This window comes from Pongo abelii, chromosome 13 (genome assembly GCF_028885655.2).
Source record: "Pongo abelii isolate AG06213 chromosome 13, NHGRI_mPonAbe1-v2.0_pri, whole genome shotgun sequence".
NCBI classification, from domain to species: domain Eukaryota; kingdom Metazoa; phylum Chordata; class Mammalia; order Primates; family Hominidae; genus Pongo; species Pongo abelii.
The window spans coordinates 76,689,338-76,711,655 of record NC_071998.2 but is presented as its reverse complement, the minus strand read 5'-3'; the positions used below and the strand labels follow the sequence as shown (position 1 = coordinate 76,711,655).

Sequence of the window (22,318 nt, the reverse complement as noted above, 5' to 3'; positions counted from 1 at the left end):
GGTAACAGAGCAAAGACTCCATCTCAAAAAAAAAGAAAAAAAAGTTAAAAAAATTAGTTGGGGATGGTGGTGTGCACCTGTATAGTCCCAGCTACTTGAGAGGCTGAGGCAGGAGAATTTCTTGAGCCCAGAAGATTGAGGCTACAATGAGCTATGATCATGCCACTGTACTTCGATCTAGGCAACAAAGTGAGACCCTGTCTCTTAAACAAAACAAAACAAAACAAAAAACAGTTTATTAAAAGTTATGCTAGCTTTATAAAATGAATTGGGGAGTTTTTCATCTTTTTTAAGATCACAGATATTTAAACAATATTAGAATATTGAAGTCTATCTAGAACTCAGGTATAAAACCATCCACTCCTGCTATCTTTTCTTGTTTTTATGAAAATGTTTAAACACTCATAAAAATGAATAGGATTCTACAATGAATTTGCATATATCCATAATCTAGATTCAACAGTTATTAAGATTTTACCACATCTGTTTTATCTGTTCCTTTTGTTGTGTTTGTTGTGTCTGCCGAAGTACTTTAAAGCAAATCTTAGACCCCATGTCTCAGTTGTTACTTTTGTTTGCATCTCAGAAAAATATGGACATTTTCTTTCATAACTACAATGCATTATTTACTAAAAGATAATAATTCCTTAGTACCATCTTTGTATCTATATTCAAAGTCACCTTATTATAAAATTATCTTCTTCTAATTGGTTTGTTTGAATCAGTATCCAAGCAAGGTCTAAAGATTGCATTTGATTGTTAAGTCTTTTAAGACTGTTTTAGTCTAGAGCAATTCCTCATTTTTTTCATGCAATTGACGTACTGAAGAAATAGGTCCATTGACATGTAGAAGGTCCCACCTTCTAGATTTGTATACTCATGGTGTCCTTTAACTTGTTCTTCTATCATATATATTTATTTAGAAATAAATTGATAGATTTAGTTCTTATAAAATGGATGTCTGTTAAAGACTTGATTGGTTTTGAGCTCACCTCTTTTTGGAAAAAGTACCTCATTAGGTGGTGCTATGTACTTCAGATTGCTTCACAGTACAAGGCAAATAATGTCTATTGTTCTTTTAGTGAGTTTAAGATTGAGTAAAGGATTCAGGTGATGACAGTCTGATGCCTCTGTTTTATAAAGTCCCCATCAACTTTTCATCTAATAGCTTCCGTCCTTTGATGATGATGGTAGGCAATGTTGAAGTCAAATAAAATATAGAAACACATATCTAAATTTAAAACATTTTATTTGGGAAGCAAGAATTGCAATTTGAGTCATACACACACACACCAGGTGGTCTTCAGTATGTCCAAAGAACAAAGAGAAGGTTGCAGGTTTTATAAAAAGAAGAAATGTTACATATTGTTCTGAAAGAAAGTTCACTGGCACTAGCAAAGTTCTGGGGAACTGGGAAGCTGTAATTGGTGAGTGACCATGGTGGCTAAAACTAGTCTTAGAGTCTAAGCAGGTTGTTCCAGTAGCCATGAGATACAACTGGTTTTAGGTTAGAGCAGGTCGTTTCAGCACCAGGCTTGCAGAGAATGACATTCTTGGAGCAATGTTATGTGTCTTGGTGCTTTTTCTCCTGACCCCTCAACTCTCATTTAGTTCGGTATGACAAGAACAATCCAATTTGTATGATCAACTTTTATAGCAGCCTCTAAGAGCTTCCCTGTGATCGCCCCCTTCTGGTATTGACTTTCTGTGTAATCTCCTTATCTTGACTCTAGTCTGGACTTAATACTTCTGGAATAGAGTGCAGCAGAGGTGATGCGATGTCACTTCAATAATAAGCTATCAAAAAACTGTGGATTCCACCTTGGGCATCTTCTCTTCCTCTCTTCTTCACTGCTAGCTCTTAGAGAAGCCAGCTGCCATCTTGGGAGATGCCCTATGGAGAAGCCCATGTGGCAAGTACCTGCCGTTTCTGGCTAACAGCCAGCAAGAACTTGAAATCTGCCAACAACCCCATGAGTAATCTTGTAGGTGAATTCTCCCCAACTCAAGTCTTGAGATGACCGCAGCCCTCGTTGACATTTGGTTGTAGTGTTGAAAGACTGAACCAGGACACCATGTTAAGCCATGCCCTGATTCCTAACCCACAGAAACTGTGAGATGATAAATGTTTGTTGTTTTAAGCTGCAACATTCTGAAGTAATCTGTTACACAGCAATAGATAACTCATACTATGACCTTTGCCTGAATTATTTCATTAGTGGTTACTCGGTGGTGGTTATCTAATTCTGCCATTAATTCCACATTTATTAGTTGGAAATTATTTGTAAAGAAAAACTTTTCCTCATCAACTAGAGTTATTTACTTACACTGAAATACAATCTACAAGAAAGCAGGTTAACTGCTTATGTTTTTCCTGTTAGTTGTCAATTTTTAAATTAAGGAGTTGATGTTCTAGTTACTTCAAAAGGTTGCCAAATAAGTATTTCTTTCTTTCTCTCTTTTAAAATAACATTGTGGCTGGGCATGGTGGCTCACACCTGTAATCCCAGCACTTTGGGAGGCCAAGGCAGGTAGATTGCTTGAGGGCAGGAGTTCAATACCAGCCCGGCCCACATGGCAGAAACCCCGTCTCTACTAAAATAAAAATAAAAATAAAAATAAAAAATTAGCCAGATGTGGTGGTGTGCTGCCTATTAATCCCAGCTACTCGAGAGGCTGAGGCAGGACCAATCGCTTGAACCCAGGAGGCAGAGTTAGCAGTGAGCTAAGATCGCATCACTGCACTCCAGCCTGAGCAACAGAGTGAGACTTTGCCTCAAAAAAAAAAAAAGTATTGTGAACTTGTAGGTGTTTGCTTTGTTTTTAAAAAACTTTTTTGAAGTATAATGTTATACAGCAAATCACAAGCTTGATGAATTATAACAAGCTGAACGCACCTATGGAATCACTACCCCGGGCATGAATCAGAATGCTGCCAGTACGCCCCTCTCTGGCCCTCTCTTAATCATTACTCCATCCCTCCCTTCCAAAGATAATCAATATTTGCCATAGATTAGTTTTACCTATTTTTATACAAATGGAATCATACAGTATGGATTCTTTTGTAAGATTCATCCATATTTTGTTCCTGGAGAAGAAACGTGTGTCTAATAGAGTCCTTACAGGGAGAGAACAGTCAAAGCCTGGGCCTGGTGCCCTGGGCCCCTTGCTACTGTCTGTGATACATATCCTTACCTTAATGCTTTTGCTCTATTGAATCCTTTTGTTATTGATTTCTAATTTAATTCCACTGTGGTCAGGGAACATATTTTGTATAATTTCCCTGCGATGAAGTATGCTTTATGGTCTGACATATAGTTAATTTTGGTAAAATTTCAAGTGTACTTGAATAGAATGTATATGTCACAATTACTGATTATAGGTGTTTGTTTGTTTGTTTTGAGAGTTTCACTCTTGTCACCCAGGCTGGTGTGCAATGACACTATCACGGCTCACTGCAACCTCCACCACCCGGGTTCAAGTAATTCTCCTGCCTCAGCCGCCCGAGTAGGTGGGATTACAGGCATGTGCCACCACATCTGGCTAATTTTGTACTTTTAGTAGAGACGGGGTTTCACCATGTTGGCCAGGCTGGTCTCAAACTCCTGACCTCAGGTGATCCGCCCGCCTCAGCCTCCCAAAGTGCTGGGATTACAGGCATGAGTCACCATGCCCAGATATGTATAGCTTTTTTATCTACATCAATTATGTCAAATTTGTTAATCACGTTGTTCAAATCTTCAACAGGTCTACTGATTTTTGTTTATCAGTTATCAGACAAGGAGTGTGTTAAAAAGCCCCCATTCTCATTCAAGGAGTCTCTACTTTTACTTTCACTTCTATTAATTTTATTGTGTCATTTATAAGACTCTGGAAATGTTATAGCTTCTGGATGAATGAAAACTTTTATGATTAATAAATAATCTTTACCTCTAATGATGCTTCTTAACATTGACTTTGTTTATATTAATACGGCCATATCAACTTTCTCTTAGTTAATGTTTATATGCTGTACCTTTTCTATTCTTTTACATTGAAATTTTTTGTATTCTTATATTTAGGTAATGTCTCTGGTAAACAGCATGTTGTTGTTGTTTTTCTTTTCTTTTTTCTCCTTTTTTTTTTTTTTTTTTTGAGATGGAGTCTCACTCTGTCACCCAGGCTGGATTGCAGTGACATGATCTTGGCTCACTGCAACCTCCTCTTCCCGGGTTCAAGCGATTCTCCTGCCTCAGCCTCCTGAGTAGCTGGGATCACAGGAGCACACCACCACACCCAGCTAATTTTTATATTTTTAGTAGAGACAGGGTTTCACCATGTTGGTCAGGCTGGTCTCGAACACCTGACCTCATTATCCGCCCCCCTCAGCCTCCCAAAGTGCTGAGATTATAGGCATGAGCCACCATGCCCAGCCTGTTGGAGATTTTTTAATCCAGACTTAGAACCTTTGGCTTTTTTTTTTTTTTTTTTTTAAGATAGACATGGAGTCCTACTCTGTCACCCAGGCTGGAGTGCAGTGGCGCAACCATAGCTCACTCAGCCTTGAACTCCTGGGCTCAAGTGATCCTCCTGCCTCAACTTCCTGAGTAGCTGGGACTACAGGTGCATGCCACTGTGCCCAGCTAATTTTTTTAATTTTTCATAGAGATAAGATTTCACTATGTTGCCCAGGCTGGTCTCAAACTCCTGGCCTTAAGCAATCCTGCTCCCTCAGCCTTCCAAAATGCTGAGATTACAGGTGTGAGCCACCACTCCTGGCCAATTTTTGGCTTTTAACTGAGGCATTTATTCCATTTGCACTTAATTTAGTTATTTATATACACAATTTAAACATCTTATTACTTGCTTTCTGTTTTTCTCGCCTTAACTATCTCAATTTTTCTTGCCTGTTTTTGGATTTGTTTACTTTTTAATTTATTTTCCCTCTTCAATGCTTGTTAATTATACATTATCAGCCTATTATTTTAGTGGATACCTTAGATATTACAACAAACATCTTTTTTTTTTTCGCTGTTGATGCCGAGGTTGGAGTGTGATGGCGCAATCTTGGCTCACTGCAACCTCCGCCTCCCAGGTTCAAGCGAATCTCCTGTCTCAGCCTCCTAAGTAGCTAGGATTACAGGCATGTGCCACTAGGTCCGGCTAATTTTGTATTTTTAGTAGAGACAGGGTTTCTCCATGTTGGTCAGGCTGGTCTTGAACTCCTGACCTCAGGTGATCCTCCCCACTGGCCTCCCAGTGTGTTGGTATTACAGGCGTGAGCCACCGTGCCCAACCTCAAACATCTTTAACTTAGAAAAAAACAATGTATACTAGTGCTTTTACCTCATCTCAGACATGCTACTGCCTTAGGACCCTTTAACTCCATTTATCACCATTCCAAATTATGGACTATTGTGTGTGTGTGTGTGTGTGTGTGTGTGTGTGTGCGCGCGCATATATACATATATATATATATATTTTTTTTTTTTTTTTTTTGAGATGGAGTCTCACTCTGTCGCTCATGCTGGAGTGCCGTGGCGCAATCTCGGCTCACTGCAACTTCCGTCTCCCAGGTTCAAACGGTTCTTCTGCCTCAGCCTCCCAAGTAGCTAGGACTACAGGCGCGTGCCACCACACCTGGCTAATTTTTGTATTTTTAGTAGAGATGAAGTTTCACCATATTGGCCGGGCTGGTCTCAAACTCCTGACCTCATGATCCATCCGCCTCAGCCTTCCAAAGTGCTGGGATTACAGGCGTGAGCCACTATGCCTGGCTGTTTTTGTATATTTTAATTCTATGTAGAGAGACCTGCCCCTTAACCAATTTTGGGGCTCGGACAAAGAGTACAGATGGAGACCTACACAACATATATCTAGATAGTTTAAAGAATAAACCAAGCTAACAAACTATTGAATAAAATGGGTGCTATTTTCTACATTTACCAATAATCCTTCATGACAACTTGAAGGGCCAAATTCAAATTCTAAATTCTAATTTAGAGCTCTCTGTAGTTCTGTGCTAAAATGGTATGGCACGAGAGAGATAGCCTCTGGTACCTGATGCTCAGTCATCCTTCTTCCCTTCCCACTTCCAGCTCTAACACTGGGAGGGCCTCATGCATGTGCGTATGGACAACCCAACTCTGCAGACACTGGCTACAAATAGCCTCCACGTGTCCACTCCTAGGTGCTAGGTACTGGCAGTGTGGTTTGCCCTTGGAAGGAAGGAGCCAGGGAAAGGGCCCACACAAGCCGGGAAGAATAATCAGATCATTCTGAGTGGGAAATTCTGAGGTCTCAGATACCTAACTGTGCTCCAGATGGGGTGATAAAGGCTCCAGGTGGGCATGTTCCCTGGGCCCCCTGGATTCCTCATCCTATAAGGTAGGGCATGGCTGAAATAAGGCCAGAGTTCAGGGCCCAGGGAAAAGTACCTCTTGCCAATGTCTAAGCTTAATGACTATATGTATAATATATATTTGCTAATATGTAATAATATTATATATCCCTACAAGCAACTATAGTGACTGTATGTATCTGAATACGTATTTTCTAATATATAAGAAGAAGTATCCCCACAAGACATTATTTACACTGTTTTATAAGGTTTTATATAGTTACTATTCATTTAGATTTACCTACATATTCTTTCTTTCTTTCTTTCTTTTTCTTTCTTTCTTCTCTTTGATGGAGTCTCTCTCTGTCACCCAGGCTGGAGTGCAGTGGTGAGATCTCAGCTCACTGCCACATCTGTCTCCTGGGTTCAAGCAATTCTCCTGCTTCAGCCTCCCAAGTAGCTGGGATTACAGGCACCCACCACCATGCCTGGCTAATTTTTTGTATTTTTAGTAGAGATGGGGTTTCGCCACGTTGGCCAGGCTAGTTTCAAACTCCTGACCTCAGGTGATCCGCCCACCTCAGCCTCCCAAAATGCTAGGATTATAGGCGTGAGCCACCACGCCTGGCTTTGTTCTTAATTTCTTTCTACATCTCTAAGTAAGTTTTTATCTGGCTTAATTTTCCCTCTGCCTGGAGGACAATCTTTAATATTTCCTTTGGAGTGGGTAGCCTGGCAATGAATTTTTCAATTTTTTGTTCATTCAAAAATGTTTGGGCCGGGTGCGGTGGCTCACACCTGTAATCCCAGCACTTTGGGTGGCCAAGGCAGGCAGATCACAAAGTCAGGAGATCAAGACCATCCTGGCTAACATGGTGAAAGTCCATCTCTACTAAAACAGCAAAAAATTAGCCAGACGTGGTGGCACGTGCCTGTAGTCCCAGCTACTCAGGAGGCTGAGGCAAGAGAATTGCTTGAACCTGGGAGGCAGAGGTTGTGCCACCATACTCCAGCCTGGCCAACAGAATGAGACTCCCTCTCAAAAAAAAAAAAAAAGTTCGTATATCACTTTCATGTGTGAAGGATATTTTCCTTGGATCCAGAATTCTAGGTTAGAAGTTATTTTCTGTCTGCTCTTTGAAGATGCCATGCCATTGCTTCCTTCCACTTTGTTTCTTTGGACTGTTCAGCAATGTTACTGTTTTTTGGGTTGTGTTTTGTTTCGTTTTGTTTTGTTTGAGACGAAGTCTCAGTCTTTCAGTCTGTTGCCCAGGTTGGAGTGCAGTGGCAGGATCTCTGCTCACTGCAACATCCACCTCCCGGGTTCAAGTGATTCTCCTACCTCAGCCCCCCGAGTAGCTGGGATTACAGGCACCCGCCACCATGCCCAGCTAATTTTTGTATTTTTAGTAGTGACGGGATTTCACCATGCTAGCCAAGCTGGTCTCGAACTCCTGACCTCAAATGATCCACCAACCTCAGCCTCCCAAAGTGCTGGGATTACAGCATGAGCTACCACACCTGGCAGCATTGTTACTGTTTTAACTGTAAAAAGCAAATAGATAATTGATATTAAGATGATAATCAACCAATTTTTTAAAATAGAAGATTTGAGCAGAATTTTTACCAAAGATGAAGAGATATTATATCGCATATTAAGAGAATTTCATAAAATTTGGTTCACACAGCAGGCCTTGTAGTCAGGCATCCTAGGTTGAAATTTTGGCTCTTTGATCCTCACAAATCACTTAAGCTCTCTCTATCTCAATGTCTTCATTTGTGAAATAAAGATAATAATTGTGAAGGTTGCTCTTAGGATTCAATAATTTAAGACATGTGGACCGCTTAGGAGAGTCCCTGGTACATGGTAAGCACTTTAAAAATGTGAGCTGGCTTTGCTGCTAGTGTGTATTATTATCTTTATTATTAGTAGTAAAATTAATAGTTGTACGAGTAGTTGCATTGAGAAAGTTCCTCTTGGTTTTGGTTTCTATACTCCTTGAGGCCAAATTTCAGAAAGATAAGACTACCTTTGCCTTCTTCTGGGTTACTATTATCCCTGGATTATTTTAACCAATATTTTCCTTAAACAGTTATTTCCTTAAACAGTTATTTTTTCCTATTCTGTGCTGTATGGTTTAGCATGGTGCTTGGTTACAAGTATGAGAATGCATGGATGCCAGCACCTAAAACACACATTAGTTTATTGTGTCCAGCAAAATGTGCAGAGGTCAGCAGGGCTGTGCAGCGCAGTGGGCTCAGAATACCACCAGTCTCCCAGACTCCTGTCTTTCTCCCATCTCATTTTCTTATTTGTGGTTTTCATTGGCATAGTTATAAGGTGGCTGCTATCTCCACAGACATTGCATCAGTGCGCCAGGCAGGAAGAATGAAAAAGCCTGAAAAGCCATCTTCTCGAAGTTCCCTGTTTTATTCTGGAAGGGAGGACCTTCTCATCAGCATTCTGGATACATATCATATCCAGAACCATGTAGTGTGACCACCCCCAGCTGTAAGGGACTCTGGAATTAGGGGGTTTTGTTTGTTTGTCTGAGACAGAGTCTTGCCCCGTTGCCCAGGCTAGAGTGCAGTGGCGCCATCTTGGCTCACTGCAACCTCTGTGTCCTGGGTTGAAACGATTCTCTTGCCTCAGCCTCCCATGTAGCTGGGACTACAGGCACGTGCCACCACGCCTGGCTAATTTTTGTATTTTTAGTAGAGATGGGGTTTTGCCATGTTGGCCAGGCTTGTCTTGAACTCCTGACAAGTGATCCGCCTGCCTCGGCCTCCCAAAGTGCTAGGATTACAGCCATGAGCCACCGTGCCTGGCCTGGAATTAGGTGTTTTTAATTGGGTACTATGCAATTCCAAACTAAATTGGAGCTCTTGAGAAAGGGAAGAATGGGAATGGATGGTTACAGGGGAGGTACCCAGCACTATCTGCCACACAGGGGTACATTTAAAACTTCTGGCCAGGTGCGGTGGCTCACACCTGTAATCCCAGCACTTTGGGAGGCTGGGGCGGGGGGGATCACGAGGTCAGGTGTTCAAGACCAGCCTGGCCAACATGGTGAAACCCCATCTCTACTAAAAATACAAAAATTAGCCCAGCATGGTGGCACATGTCTGTAATCTCAGCTACTTAGGAGGCTGGGGCAGAAGAATTGCTTGAACCCGGGAGGCGGAGGTTGCAGTGAACCAAGATCATGCCATTGCACTCCAGCCTGGGCAACAAGAGCAAGACTCCATCTCAAAAAACAAAAAACAAACGAACAAAACTCTTCAAATCCTGTTTAACAATGCGGTATTTAGTAGAAGTTCACAAAACCCTAGTTTTCTAGTCTCTCCACACCCACTAGCTTCACCCCGTGCCCAGTGCCCTCAACCATCACCATCCAGCCACACCAGCTTCCTTGTAACTCACTAAGCTTGGGACCTTTCCCATATGGCTGCTTCCTTCTCTCTCTTCACAGCTCAGATTCTTTACTTTTTATGTTTTGTTTATTTTACATTTTACTCTCATTGTGTTGGGTTAGGTGAAGAGTCATGCACCAACGTACAGAACATATTATTCTCTTGATTTCAGGCAGAATTGGGATCCAGGTTCCAGTTGTTGCTAAGTTCACAATCTGGATCAGAATCAGGAGAGGTGGACCACTGCTGCAGAGGGCTTGAGGGCTGGCTGCTGGGGAAAACAAAACAGGCAGGGGGCTTACCATGGAGGGATCCTGTTCCAGGTTTCCCATCTGGGTACCTGAGGATCCTCCATGGAGTTCATGCCTGGAGGAGCCCACAGCAACCCCTCAATGTGAAACAGGGATGCCACAGGCCTGGGGCTGGAACTCAGGAGGTAGAAGGACGACCAAAACCGCACAGGGAGAACCTGAAAAGACATTGTCCTTCCATCCTAATCGCAAAATCCTGTGCAGGGCCCCCCCATAAGGACAGGGCCAGGGTGGCTCGTTGGCCTCTGTGTGGCCTCATGAGTGGCCCAGAAAAAGCCCTGCAAACATGTCATCATCTGGAGACATTCTTGCCAGCTCCTCTTCATGCCCTTCTACTTGAGACGCTGGGCAATTGCTTTAGACTGTTCATGATTCTTCTCCCTCAACAATTCAAAGCCAAGAAATTTCCATATCTTTGGACGCTCTAGATCTCTTTGTCACTCTAAGGCTTAATTAACTGATAGGACTTTTTTTTCTGGTTTCTTTTCCTTCTTTACTTCCTGGGGATTTCTAATAATTTTACTTTAAAGTCTTACTTTCTCCATTTTTATTCCTGAATCTCTCCTGGGATTTTAAAATTTATTATTATTATTTTAATGAGGAAGCCTCTGGAGCCAGAATGCCTTCAGCGTGAGTCCCTCTTCTGGGATTCTTTTCGCTGCAGCCACAGGGCTGAATTCTAGGTTGACAGAGAACAAGCGCTTACTCTGTCCTAATGGAATCCAGGAGTCAGCAGGTGCCCGACTGCAGAAATGCATTTGTTTCTTTCTGTTTCTGGTGGTCTCTACCTCTCAGATTCTAATGCCCCATCTCAGAAGACTCCCTGGCCAGCTAGTCTCAAGAGGCCACTCAATTACTCTCTAAAATACCATCTTATTTTAAATCTCCACTTTATACACATATGATTGTGTAATCATACAAGTATCATATATGATTATACAGATGGTATATCATTTCTGTCTTTTTTTTTTTTTTTTTTTGAGATGGAGTCTCCCTCTGTTGCCCAGGCTGGAGTGCAGTGGCGCGATCTCGGCTCACTGCAACCTCTGCCTCCTGGGTTCAAGCTATTTTCCTGCCTCAGCCTCCCAAATAGCTGGGATTACAGGTGTGCACCACCACACTTGGCTAATTTTTGTATTTTTAGTATAGACGGGGTTTCCCCATGTTGGTCAGGCTAGTCTCAAACTCCTGACCTTGTGATCCACCTGCCTCGGCCTCCCAAAGTGCTGGGATTACAGGCGTGAGCCACTGCGCCCAGCCCTATAATTTTTTTCTTGTTCACTATATAATATCAGTTGGTCTGTCTTTCCCAATAGAAATCTTGTCATTCTGTTTGTCATCGTATCTCCAGTGCCAAGGACACTCCTTGACACATATACTCAATGATTATTTGTGGAATGAATCATCATAGATATTTACTGAGTGAACAGGAGTATTCATGTGGAACTACAGTTTTTCCCTCCATGATGTAACACATTTTCTCTCTTCATATTCATTTTCCCAGAAATTTGCCAGAGAAGGTAAAATTTCTGCAGCTATTGAAGTGCCCACAGATAGTATCTGGACCCAGTGACAGATATAATGATTCGTGTACTGAATTCTATTAAGCGTGGTGAATAGATGGGTTTTCTTTGTACTAGGCCTTAAAGATAAAATAATATTTCTTCAAGAGCTCTCATTTGGTTATGTGATCATTGCCACTACCTAAACTTTTTCCACTTGTGATAAATTGCCCCCAAATTTAATGCATCATGAAATTGAGAAACTGTTGTGCCAATTTTGTTTCTAATTTTCCTCTAATTTGTATCTGTTTCCAGAACGGTAATAAAATTAAACCTAAATCATATGAAAAAAATGAAATTAGGGGCTGCAGATACACATGGAGTTTCATTAGAGTATGTAACACAATCAAGATTCTGAGATAACAAAATGTAACGATCTGCAAAATTACCATGGGAAAACTAATATTTGAATGATGCAGTCGTATGATGAAAATAGAAGGCATAATAACTCTGAATTTGTGTGGTTTCTTATGATTAAAGGGTAAATGGGTCAATTTAAAAGTAACTGTTGAGGTCTCTTACCAGGCCCCAAAACAAAACAAATAATCAAATTACTGCCATGTCTGAAAATAGAATTAGAAATTGTGATTTTGAGAAAGAGGTATATGATGTCAGTTGAAGCAGAGGGTGATAATAAAACAGACCTTTTGGTGACACCAATTAACGCATTTGGAAAACACATGAATAGAAGATACGAAAAAGATAAGCCAAAAAAAAAAAAAAAACAGGAAAAAGAAAGGCAACAAAAACCTATTGTAATGAACTAAGTCTTTAGGCTTTTAAAACACAAAACCACCTCATACATTGGGATTCAACTTATGATGTGACTTTTATTTAGATAAACCCTCCCCAAAATTATAACAATATATTTAAGTACCTATTTGTCTCCATCGAACAGCATATCCTTTTTGATGTGCCTTTATGCTCTCTAAGTAGTAGTGAGGATGAAGACTCTTTATTTAGAGTTTTACCACTTAACAAAACAATCTCGATTTATTGTTTCACTCAAGATGCTGTACTGAGACAGCTTTGCTGCATAATCAAGTAAATACACTAGGAGATGGACACCGTATTTTATTCACTTATATTTTCCCATTCCCTGTAACTAAGAGAGGACTGCCACCATCCAGGGATTTTCCAGAGCAAAAGGGAGATCTCCTCCCTCGGCAACAAGAAAACAACGCTGTTTTAAAAATGGGCTTAGGATTTTCTTGGCAATGCGGGCTTTTTTTGTTTGGTTCCATATGAACCAAAAAAAAGTAGTTTTTTCCAATTCCATGAAGAAAGTCATTGGTAGTTTGATGGGGATGGCATTGAATCTATAAATTACCTTGGGCAGTATGGCCATTTTCACGGTATTGATTCTTCCTACCCATGAGCATGGAATGTTCTTCCATTTGTTTGTATCCTCTTTTATTTCGTTGAGCAGTGGTTTGTAGTTCTCCTTGAAGAGGTCCTTCATGTCCCTTGTAAGTTGGATTCCTAGGTATTTTATTCTCTTTGAAGCAATTGTGAATGGGAGTTCACTCATGATTTGGCTCTCTGTTTGTCTGTTATTGGTGTATAGGAATGCTTGTGATTTTTGCACATTGGTTTTGTATCCTGAGACTTTGCTGAAGTTGCTTATCAGCTTAAGGAGATTTTGGACTGAGACGATGGGGTTTTCTAAATATACAATCATGTCATCTGCAAACAGGGACAATTTGACTTCCCCTTTTCCTAATTGAATACCCTTTATTTCTTTCTCCTGCCTGATTGCCCTGGCCAGAACTTCCAACACTATGTTGAATAGGAGTGGTGAGAGAGGGCATCCCTCTCTTGTGCCCGTTTTCAAAGGGAATGCTTCCAGTTTTTGCCCATTCAGTATGATATTGGCTGTGGGTTTGTCATAAATAGCTCTTATTATTTTGAGATACGTCCCATCAGTACCTAGTTTGTTGAGAGTTTTTAGCATGAAGGGCTGCTGAATTTTATCGAAGGCCTTTTCTGCATCTGTTGAGATAGTCATGTGGTTTTTGTCTTTGGTTCGGTTTATGTGATGGATTATGTTTATTGGTTTGTGTATGTCGAACTAGTCTTGCATCCCAGGGATGAAGCCCACTTGATCGTGGTGGATAAGCTTTTTGATGTGCTGCTGGATTTGTTTTGCCAATATTTTATTGAGGATTTTCACATCGATGTTCATCAGGTATATTGGTCTAAAATTCTCTTTTTTTGTTGTGTCTCTGCCAGGCTTTGGTATCAGGATGATGCTGGCCTCATAAAATGAGTTAGGGAAGATTCCCTCTTTTTCTATTGATTGGAATAGTTTCAGAAGGAATGGTACCAGCTCCTCCTTGTACCTCTGGTAGAATTCGGCTGTGAATCCATCTGGTCCTGGACTTTTTTTTGGTTTGTAGGCTATTAATTATTGCCTCAATTTCAGAGCCTGTTATTGGTCTATTCAGGGATTCAACTTCTTCCTGGTTTAGTCTTGGGAGGGTGTATGTGTCCAGGAATTTATCCATTTCTTCTAGATTTTCTAGTTTATTTGCATAGAGGTGTTTATAGCATTCTCTGATGGTAGTTTGTATTTCTGTGGGATCGGTGGTGATATCCCCGTTATCATTTTTTATTGCATCTATTTGATTCTTCTCTCTTTTCTTCTTATTAGTCTTGCTAGCAGTCTATCTATTTTGTTGATCTTTTCAAAAAACCAGCTCCTAGATTCATTGATTTTTTTGAAGGGGTTTTTTTGTGTTTCTATCTCCTTCAGTTCTGCTCTGATCTTAGTTATTTCTTGCCTTCTGCTAGCTTTTGAATGTGTTTGCTCTTGCTTCTCTGGTTCTTTTAATTGTGATGTTAGGGTGTCAATTTTAGATCTTGCCTGCTTTCTCTTGTGGGCATTTAGTGCCATAAATTTCCCTCTACACACTGCTTTAAATGTGTCCCAGAGATTCTGGTATGTTGTGTCTTTGTTCTCACTGGTTTCAAAGAACATCTTTATTTCTGCCTTCATTTTGTTATGTACCCAGTAGTCATTCAGGAGTAGGTTGTTCAGTTTCCACGTAGTTGTGCAGTTTTGAGTGAGTTTCTTAATCCTGAGTTCTAATAAAAATGGGTAAGGGACCTGATGAGACATTTCTCAAAAGAAGACATAGAGATGGCCAATAGGTAGATGAAAAACTGCGCCAAATCACTAATTATCAGGGAAATGCAAATCAAAACCACAGTGCAATATCACCTCGCTCCTGTTAGACTGGCTACTATAATAAAGATAAAATATAACAAGTGTCGGTGAGGATGCTGATAAAATGCACCCCTGTACACTGTTGGTGGGAATGTAAATTAGCACAGCCACTTTGGAAAACAGTATGGAGGTTCCTCAAAAAAATTAAAAACAGAATGATCATGTTATCCAGCAATCCCAGGAGCTCTGGGTAACCCTTTCAACAAGATGCACAGAGGCGAAGTACACACTGTTCACAGCAAGAGAATAACATAGGAAGGGTCAGACAAGAAACAATCTGACTTGAGAAAATAACCAAGAGAATGGATACTTGGTCTTCAGTAGCTTCCCAATTCCTCAATCTGTGCTTTTTCTGGCTACGGCCCTGCTTTCCAGCTCTATGGGACACACCTGTGTAGGGGCCAAGGCTGAGCTGATGAGTCAACTCACAAAAGGCAGATTAATTAGAGAAAAGGAATGCAAATTTATTTAACATGTATTCCTTGGGAGCCTTCAGAATGAAGACCCAAACATACAGGGGAGGGCCGTGCACAATGGCTCACGCCTGTAATCCCAGCACTTTGGGAGGCCGAGGCGGGTGGATCACCTGAGGTCAGGAGTTCGAGACCAGCCTGGCCAACATGGTGAAACTCCGTCTCTACTAAAAGTACAAAAAATTAGCCAGACATGGTGGCAGGAGCCTGTAATCCCAGCTACTCGGGAAGCTGAGGCAGGAGACTCGCTTGAACCCGGGAGATGAAGGCTGCAGTGAGCTGAGATCACGCCATTGCACTCCAGTCTGGTTAACAGGGCAACAAGAGTGAAACTCATTCTCAAAAAAAGAAAAAAAAAGATACAGGAGAAATTGTCCATTTTTATGCTTGGGTTCAACAAAGTATGGACAGCCGTGTAGAAATGTGACTGGACAAAATATGATTTTATGCTAACAGACAGAGGTGGGTAACCCTGCAAGGCCTGTCTGCCTAGATTCTTCTTGGCCTTTCTGAGCAGCATTCCTTCCTTCAGGGTGTGGGGCAGGGCCCTCTCTGGAATGGGGGCTTATGACTTACAGTCAAACAGGGTTGGTCAGATAATTTCTTCACTGCTAGTTTTTGCACAGAAAGGTAGAGGGAAGGTTAGAGTAATATTTTTAGGTTTATGGCTGGCTTTAGGAAAAAGGGATTCTGATTTCTCTGACTCACCCTGGGGAAGGGGAATCCTAGTTTCTATGGCTAGCCTGGGGGAGAATGGGACCGAGAGACAGCAGGGCAGGAGGTTGGAGAAACACTTTTGCTTCTGAGGCCTTCATTTTGGTGTACTGTTTTCTGAACCTTAACATGTGAAATATTATCATAAACTCCCCTATTTTGCTTTAAGCTGGATTGAGTTGGTAGCTGTTATTTGCCACCCAAAGAGTCTTAATTAAGATAATATCAAATAGGAGAAAAAAATCAAAGAGACTGAGGACAGTAGTGAAGTTAGGAGAAATAAAATGCTTTGAAGGGTTCTGGAATAAAGGCATTGTTTACACTCTGTTTTTCCGTAAAATAAATTCAGGTATTTGAAATAGACACATTTTACTTGTTCTTTTATTTGCTTTATAGTAACATAGAAATATGGAAATGAATCCCAACAAATCAAAGAGTAGTGATCACAACCATAATAGAATGCATGCTATTAATCTAATAAGGATTTTAATATTATTGTTTTGTACATTTTTATATATCCCTAACAAGTGGTAAGTAAATGCAGTTTTGAAAAAAAAAAAGTGAATCTTTTTTTAACATACTCAAGTTTGCTTTTTAAATGAATCCATGATGCTGTGAATATCTCTGCCCCAAATAAAAGTTTATCTAACTTTAACATTTGAAGATTTTAAAGCTTACATATCTCTAAAATTAATCATATTAAGGTTCAAAGTTGAGTGGCATCCTCAGCATGCTATTGCCCCCTAGTGGCTAATAGTAAGAACATGGATTTGAGTCAGGCACTGCTCCAGCATGCGGCTCAACCAGCTGTCAAAAACTACCCACTTCAGCTTAGCCATCTCACCCTGTACTAAGGAGATAAACTCGACCAACTGACAGTTGTTGGTTTCCATCCCCTAACCCCATCAGTAGTTTTTGAAGGGATTCCGTCTTTCCCTAGAAAAATCTTGCTCCCAAAATTCTGACCTCTTTCTGAGTTTTCCACTGTCTGCCTCCCAGGACTGGGAGCTCTAAGTCGTGAGCAAGACAGGGAAGCTTGGGAAGTCACTCAGAGAAAGCACCCCAACAGTACCTTATCTGGCTGCCATGCCATGGGACACATCTTGAAAACAGCAAAAGCAAAGTGAAATGCTTTCCACTCCACCTTGCAAAATGCTGCATAGAGTGAAAACTACTGAGATTCATGGACTCGTGAATAAGGCCACAGGCAAGCTCTCACCTTGTTAAAAAGAGAGGCTGTCCTGTGTGTGCAAAAATACTTGGTGTCCACACTTCTTGATGAGTTACCTTGGAAGAATTCCTCAATTTATCTGGGTCGGGTTTCACTTGTGAAATCCTACCCTGACAAATTTTCCCAACCTGCCAAGGCACAAATAATCACTTACACTTCTGTGCACCCAGAGCTCTTTAAGCCTTTTCTTTTTCTTTCTTTCTTTCGTTCTTTCTTTCTTTCTTTTTCTTTCTTTCTTTCTTTTCTTTCCTTCTTTTTTCTTTTTTTCTTTCCTTCTTTCTTTCTCTCTCTTTCTCTCTTTCTTTCTTTCTTTTTCTTTTGAGGCGGAGTCTTGCTCTGTCACCCAGGCTGGAGTGCAATGGCGTGATCTCAGCTCACTGCAACCTCCACCTCCCAGGTTCAAGTGATCCTCCTGCCTTAGCCTCCCGAATACCTGGGATTACAGGCGCCTGCCACCACACCCGGCTAATTTGTGTATTTTTAGTAGAGATGGGGTTTCACCACGTTGGCCAGTCTGGTCTCGAACTCCTGACCTCAAGTGATCCACCTGCCTCGGCCTCCCAAAGTGCTGGGATTACAAGTGTGAGCCACCGCAGCCGGTCTAAGCCGTTTCTATTTGAGTTCTTGCACATTGTATGAATTCTGTTTCCTCCATCAGGCTTTAAGCTTTTGAGGGAAAAATATTGTATCTCAATCACTTTGGTCACTTTGTGGGCAGTCCTTGTGCATTATAAAAACTGAGGCTGTCACCTCTGTCTGAAATCTTTGGGCAGTTCCTTATCTATTTGCCCTCAAAAGAAAAGTACCTAGCCAATGAGACTGTATCCTATAGCCAGGGCAAAAGAAGCTGTTCTCGGAACAAGGAGTCTTTACTTTGCTGCTAACTAGCTCTAAGACCCTGAATAGCCCCTATTGAATCGCAGTTTTCTCAGCAGTTAAATAAACAAGTTGGATGACAATGTGTGACAGGTTCTCCAAGATTACTTTCAGTTCTGTAATAAGTGAATATATTTTCCTCTAATTCTATATGACCTAATTCTGCCCTGATCATTTCCTTTTCTCACTCTTTCACTTCCAATCTTTCATTTCTGAAGAATCACCCTCATGAAGGCTAGAATGAATTAAGTGGTACTGGAGTAGAGTCAGAGACATCATTATGAACTCACACACACACACACACACACACATATAAACACACACACACAAACAATTACAGATAAGTTGGGTTAGCATGCATACATATGTTTCCTAGCTCTGTCCACTGAAAGATTCTAGAAGCAATGACACCCCAGTAGCAACAACACACCCAGTGCACAAATCTTGATTTCTAATAAAATTATCCAATCAAAAGAATCAGGGTTCCTTGAGAAGAAGCTGATTCTAGGGTTAGAGCAGTGTCTTCGTCTATTTTCTGCTGCTATAACAGAATACCACAGACTGGGTTATTTATAAAGAACAAAAGTTTATTTGGCTCACAGTTCTGGGACTCTGTAGCTCATGCCTGTAATCCCAGCTACTTGGGAAGCTGAGGCAGGAAGATCCTTTGAGCCAGGAGTTCAAGATCAGCTTGGGCAACATAGCAAGATCCTGTGTCAAAAGGAATAATAATCTCTCCTTTTTGTTGTAAAAATAAATTTATTTTGTAGTAAAAAATATAAATAAGTAAAGCAAATTTTGAATTGGCACAAGAAAAAAAACAACTCTCCAACATAATTTCATATTATATTCAGATGTAAAACGAAATGTACAAGTATGTAAATGTATTCATATAGTCAATTAGTGCAGGTACATTGAAAAAGTATATAGAATCTTGAGCTCCCCAAAACAAGCTCCAGAAAGGGCCCCTCACACTCCTCCTATACCAGATCTCTGTGTAAGTGGTAACACATCCAAGCTGAGGAATGGCTGAGCAAGTGACAGGGAGAAGGAACCAATGGATGGAGAAAACCAGAATCAAGCCCAGAAAACAGCAGAGCTGTGTGTGCCTATACCAGGCAACTGGAGCGGCATCACCTTCTATCCCCAGGAAGGAGAGTCCATATGAACCTCTCAATCCTTGCCTCTTGTGGGCCTCCCTAGGCTAGTCAGTTCCATGACATTGAAGGAGACTCTAATCACTCCTTATTTAGGGAGCCCCCTCTCGTAAGTAGTCTCTCTTTGCTAACCAGAGCAATTCATCCCCCAAAGCCCCGATAGCACTTAGCCTTCTAAGTGAAAAATAGAATTACTATTCATTGTAATGAAAAAAATCCATTCATGCTAAAACAACATCAAATGCCATCAAAATGAATAATGCATCAATAGTGAACATCAAGTTATCACACAACAGAAAAGGCAGGTGTCCTGTTATCTGTAACAAGCCTACGGGCTTGCTCAAAGTGCTTTCCAGTCTGTGGCATCATATAAAGCAAAGACCATGGGCCCCAACACCACCAGGTATACATGGAGTTGTGCAACTAAACCCTCATGCTGGTTAGAAATGAACAGAAAAGAGAGGACTAAATAAATTGATGACAGACTACAAATAATGGGCAGATGGATTGTCACTGCTAGACACTACTAAGCTGGGGTGACCACTGGGGGAATCATCAAGTGTGAAGCTGTCTCTGGGAGAAAGGTTTTATGTTTAAGGTTATTGGATTGGGGTAACAGAGGGACCAGCTTCTACAGGGAGCTGGCAAAATATTCTGAAATACTTCTGAAATACTTGTCTAAGAATTAAGGGGTTTTTGTTGTTGCTGTTGTTTAGACAGAGTTTTGCTCTTGTCGCCCAGGCTAGAGTGCAATGGCACGAACTTGGCTTCCTGCAACCTCCACCTCCTGGGTTTAAGTGATTCTTCTGTCTCAGCCTCCTGAGTAGCTGGGATTACAGGTGCCCACCACCATGCCCAGCGAATTTTCATATTTTTAGTAAAGACAGGGTTTCACCATCTTGGCCAGGCTGGTCTCGAACTCCTGACCTTAGGTGATCTGCCCCCATCAGCCTCCCAAAGTGCTGGAATTACAGGCATGAGCCACTGCATCTGGCTAGAATTAACCTTTTCAAGAGATTCACATAACCAAAGCAATAGAAAATTCTCCTTGATTACTTTATCAAAAAGCAACAGCGATCTAAAAATAGGATCTTCGTACATTCCAGTTGGCCTGGGACAATCCCTGTTTATGCCTGTTGTCTGGACTTATTCATAATGTTTCCTTTTCTCTCCAAAGTGACTGGTTTGCTAAGTTACATTATTAGTCTACCTTAAAAATGATTCCTAGAGTTGTTTGAAGAATAGTATAAAGTTTTCATTGTTTCTGTTTTGATTTTTTTGTTTGTTTGTTTTATTGTTATAGAACTTGGCATATATAGGTTTGTGTTAGTCCATTTTGTGTTTCTATAAAGGAATACCTGAGCCTGGGTAATTTACGAAGAAAAGAGGTTGATTTGGCTCACTGTCCTGCAGCTGTACAGGCAGCATGGCACCAGCATCTGCTTCTAGTGATGCCTCAGGAAGCTTCCACTCATGGCAAAAGGTGAAGGGGGAGCAGGCATGTCACGTGGCAAGAGACAGAGCGAGAGAGAGAGAAGGAAGTGCTAGACTCCTTTAAACAACCGGCTGTCTTGTGAACTAACAGAGTTAAGACTCACTTATCACGGAGGAGATGGCACTTAGCCATTTACAGGGGATCCGCCTCCATGATCCAAACACCTCCCTCCAAGCCTCACCTCCAGCTTTTGAAGTCACATTTCAACATGAGATTTGGAAGAGACAAACATCCAAATCATATCAATGTCCACTTGCTATCATGACCTCTCTCCAGTCTGTCCAGTCCAGGTAGTCCCCCTTTTGTTCCTGTGTCCCTGACTCCATCATTCATGCTTGGAGACCTGGATTAACCTGTCATGCTCCCCTGTTATACAATTCCCATTCCTACAGCCTTTAAACATGCCCAGATCCTGCCCCTCCGCATTCTAGAGCCTATGTCTTCCCCTATCATCTAACCATCTTAAAACATTTTTTCCTTTTGTATCATCTTATCTTTTGCAAGTTTGTCTTACCTACAGCTCTCCAAAGGGTAGTCCTCATTCACAGGCTCCAGGCCCTCTGCTCCCATTCACTTGTAACCCACTGAAATCTTCTCTGTCTGGTTGTTCTTTGGGTACTGCTGTCGCAGATGTCCTCAGGGGGAAAAGATCCACACTTTTCACTCTGCACACTCACCTGGGTGATCACATCCCTCCTCATGGTTCCAGACATCACCAATATTCTGCTGACTCTCAATCCATTATCTGCAGCCACTTCTGCTCACCTGCATTTCAGGCATGTAGATTCAGCTGCCTACTGAACATCTTCTGCCACAGGCACTTCAGACTACATTCACCACCTTCTCTCCACCTGCAGCTCCTACTCCATTCCCTAGCTCAGTTAATAGTCCCATCACCCAAAAACAGAACCAGTAGGCATGTGCATGTGCATGTGTGTGTGTGTAAAGTGGTGGAGTTAAAAAGAATTGGTTCACATAACTATGGAGTCTGAGAAGTCTCAAGATCCGTAGTTGGCAAGCTGGAGACACAGGAGGGTAGATGGTGTAGTTCCAGTCTGAGGGCAAGAAATGACTGCTTGACCTAGCTCAAGTAGTACCAGTCAGGCCAGAGGAGCTCCCTCCTATTCTGGTCTTCAACTGATTGATTGGACAAGGCCCACCCACATTAGAGAAGGCAATCTGCCTTCTTCAGTTTACCAATTCAAACTTTAATCTCATCCAGAAATACCCTCAGGGACACTCCCAGAATAGTATTTGGCCGAAAGTCTGCACCTCACGGCCCAGTGAAGTTAACACATAAAAGTAACCATCACATAACCCTAGACTACTGCTCTCCCACACCATCCACATCTACGTGACATAAAATCCAGTTGGTTTCACCTTCTAAATATTTCTCTTGTCTGTCACGTCTGCATGATCAATAACTCTGCCCAGTTTACCCTCCCCCATAATTCTTACATCATTCCTAGTACTGCCTCCAAAGAACAGCCTTCCTGCCTCCATTCTTGTCCACTTCAAATCCATACTACACAGGGTT

The 22,318-nt window shown here is 41.4% G+C and overlaps 1 protein-coding gene across 3 annotated transcripts in view; it reads left to right on the top strand.

The window, feature by feature from the left end:
- The window catches only part of C13H9orf153 (chromosome 13 C9orf153 homolog), a 79,185-nt gene that overhangs the window by 40,660 nt on the left and 16,207 nt on the right, over positions 1 to 22,318 (top strand). Inside the window, exon 4 of one of the 3 annotated variants that reach the window (XM_054520140.2) lies at positions 1,859 to 2,194. The exons of 1 other annotated variant lie outside the window; for it this stretch is intronic. In XM_054520140.2, the coding sequence (XP_054376115.2) occupies positions 1,859 to 1,938 (80 nt within the window). In that variant the 3' untranslated portion in view covers positions 1,939 to 2,194. Of the gene's footprint in view, positions 1 to 1,858; positions 2,195 to 22,318 lie in introns of those variants that run through there. One more of the 3 variants, XM_054520139.2, reaches the window with a different exon arrangement.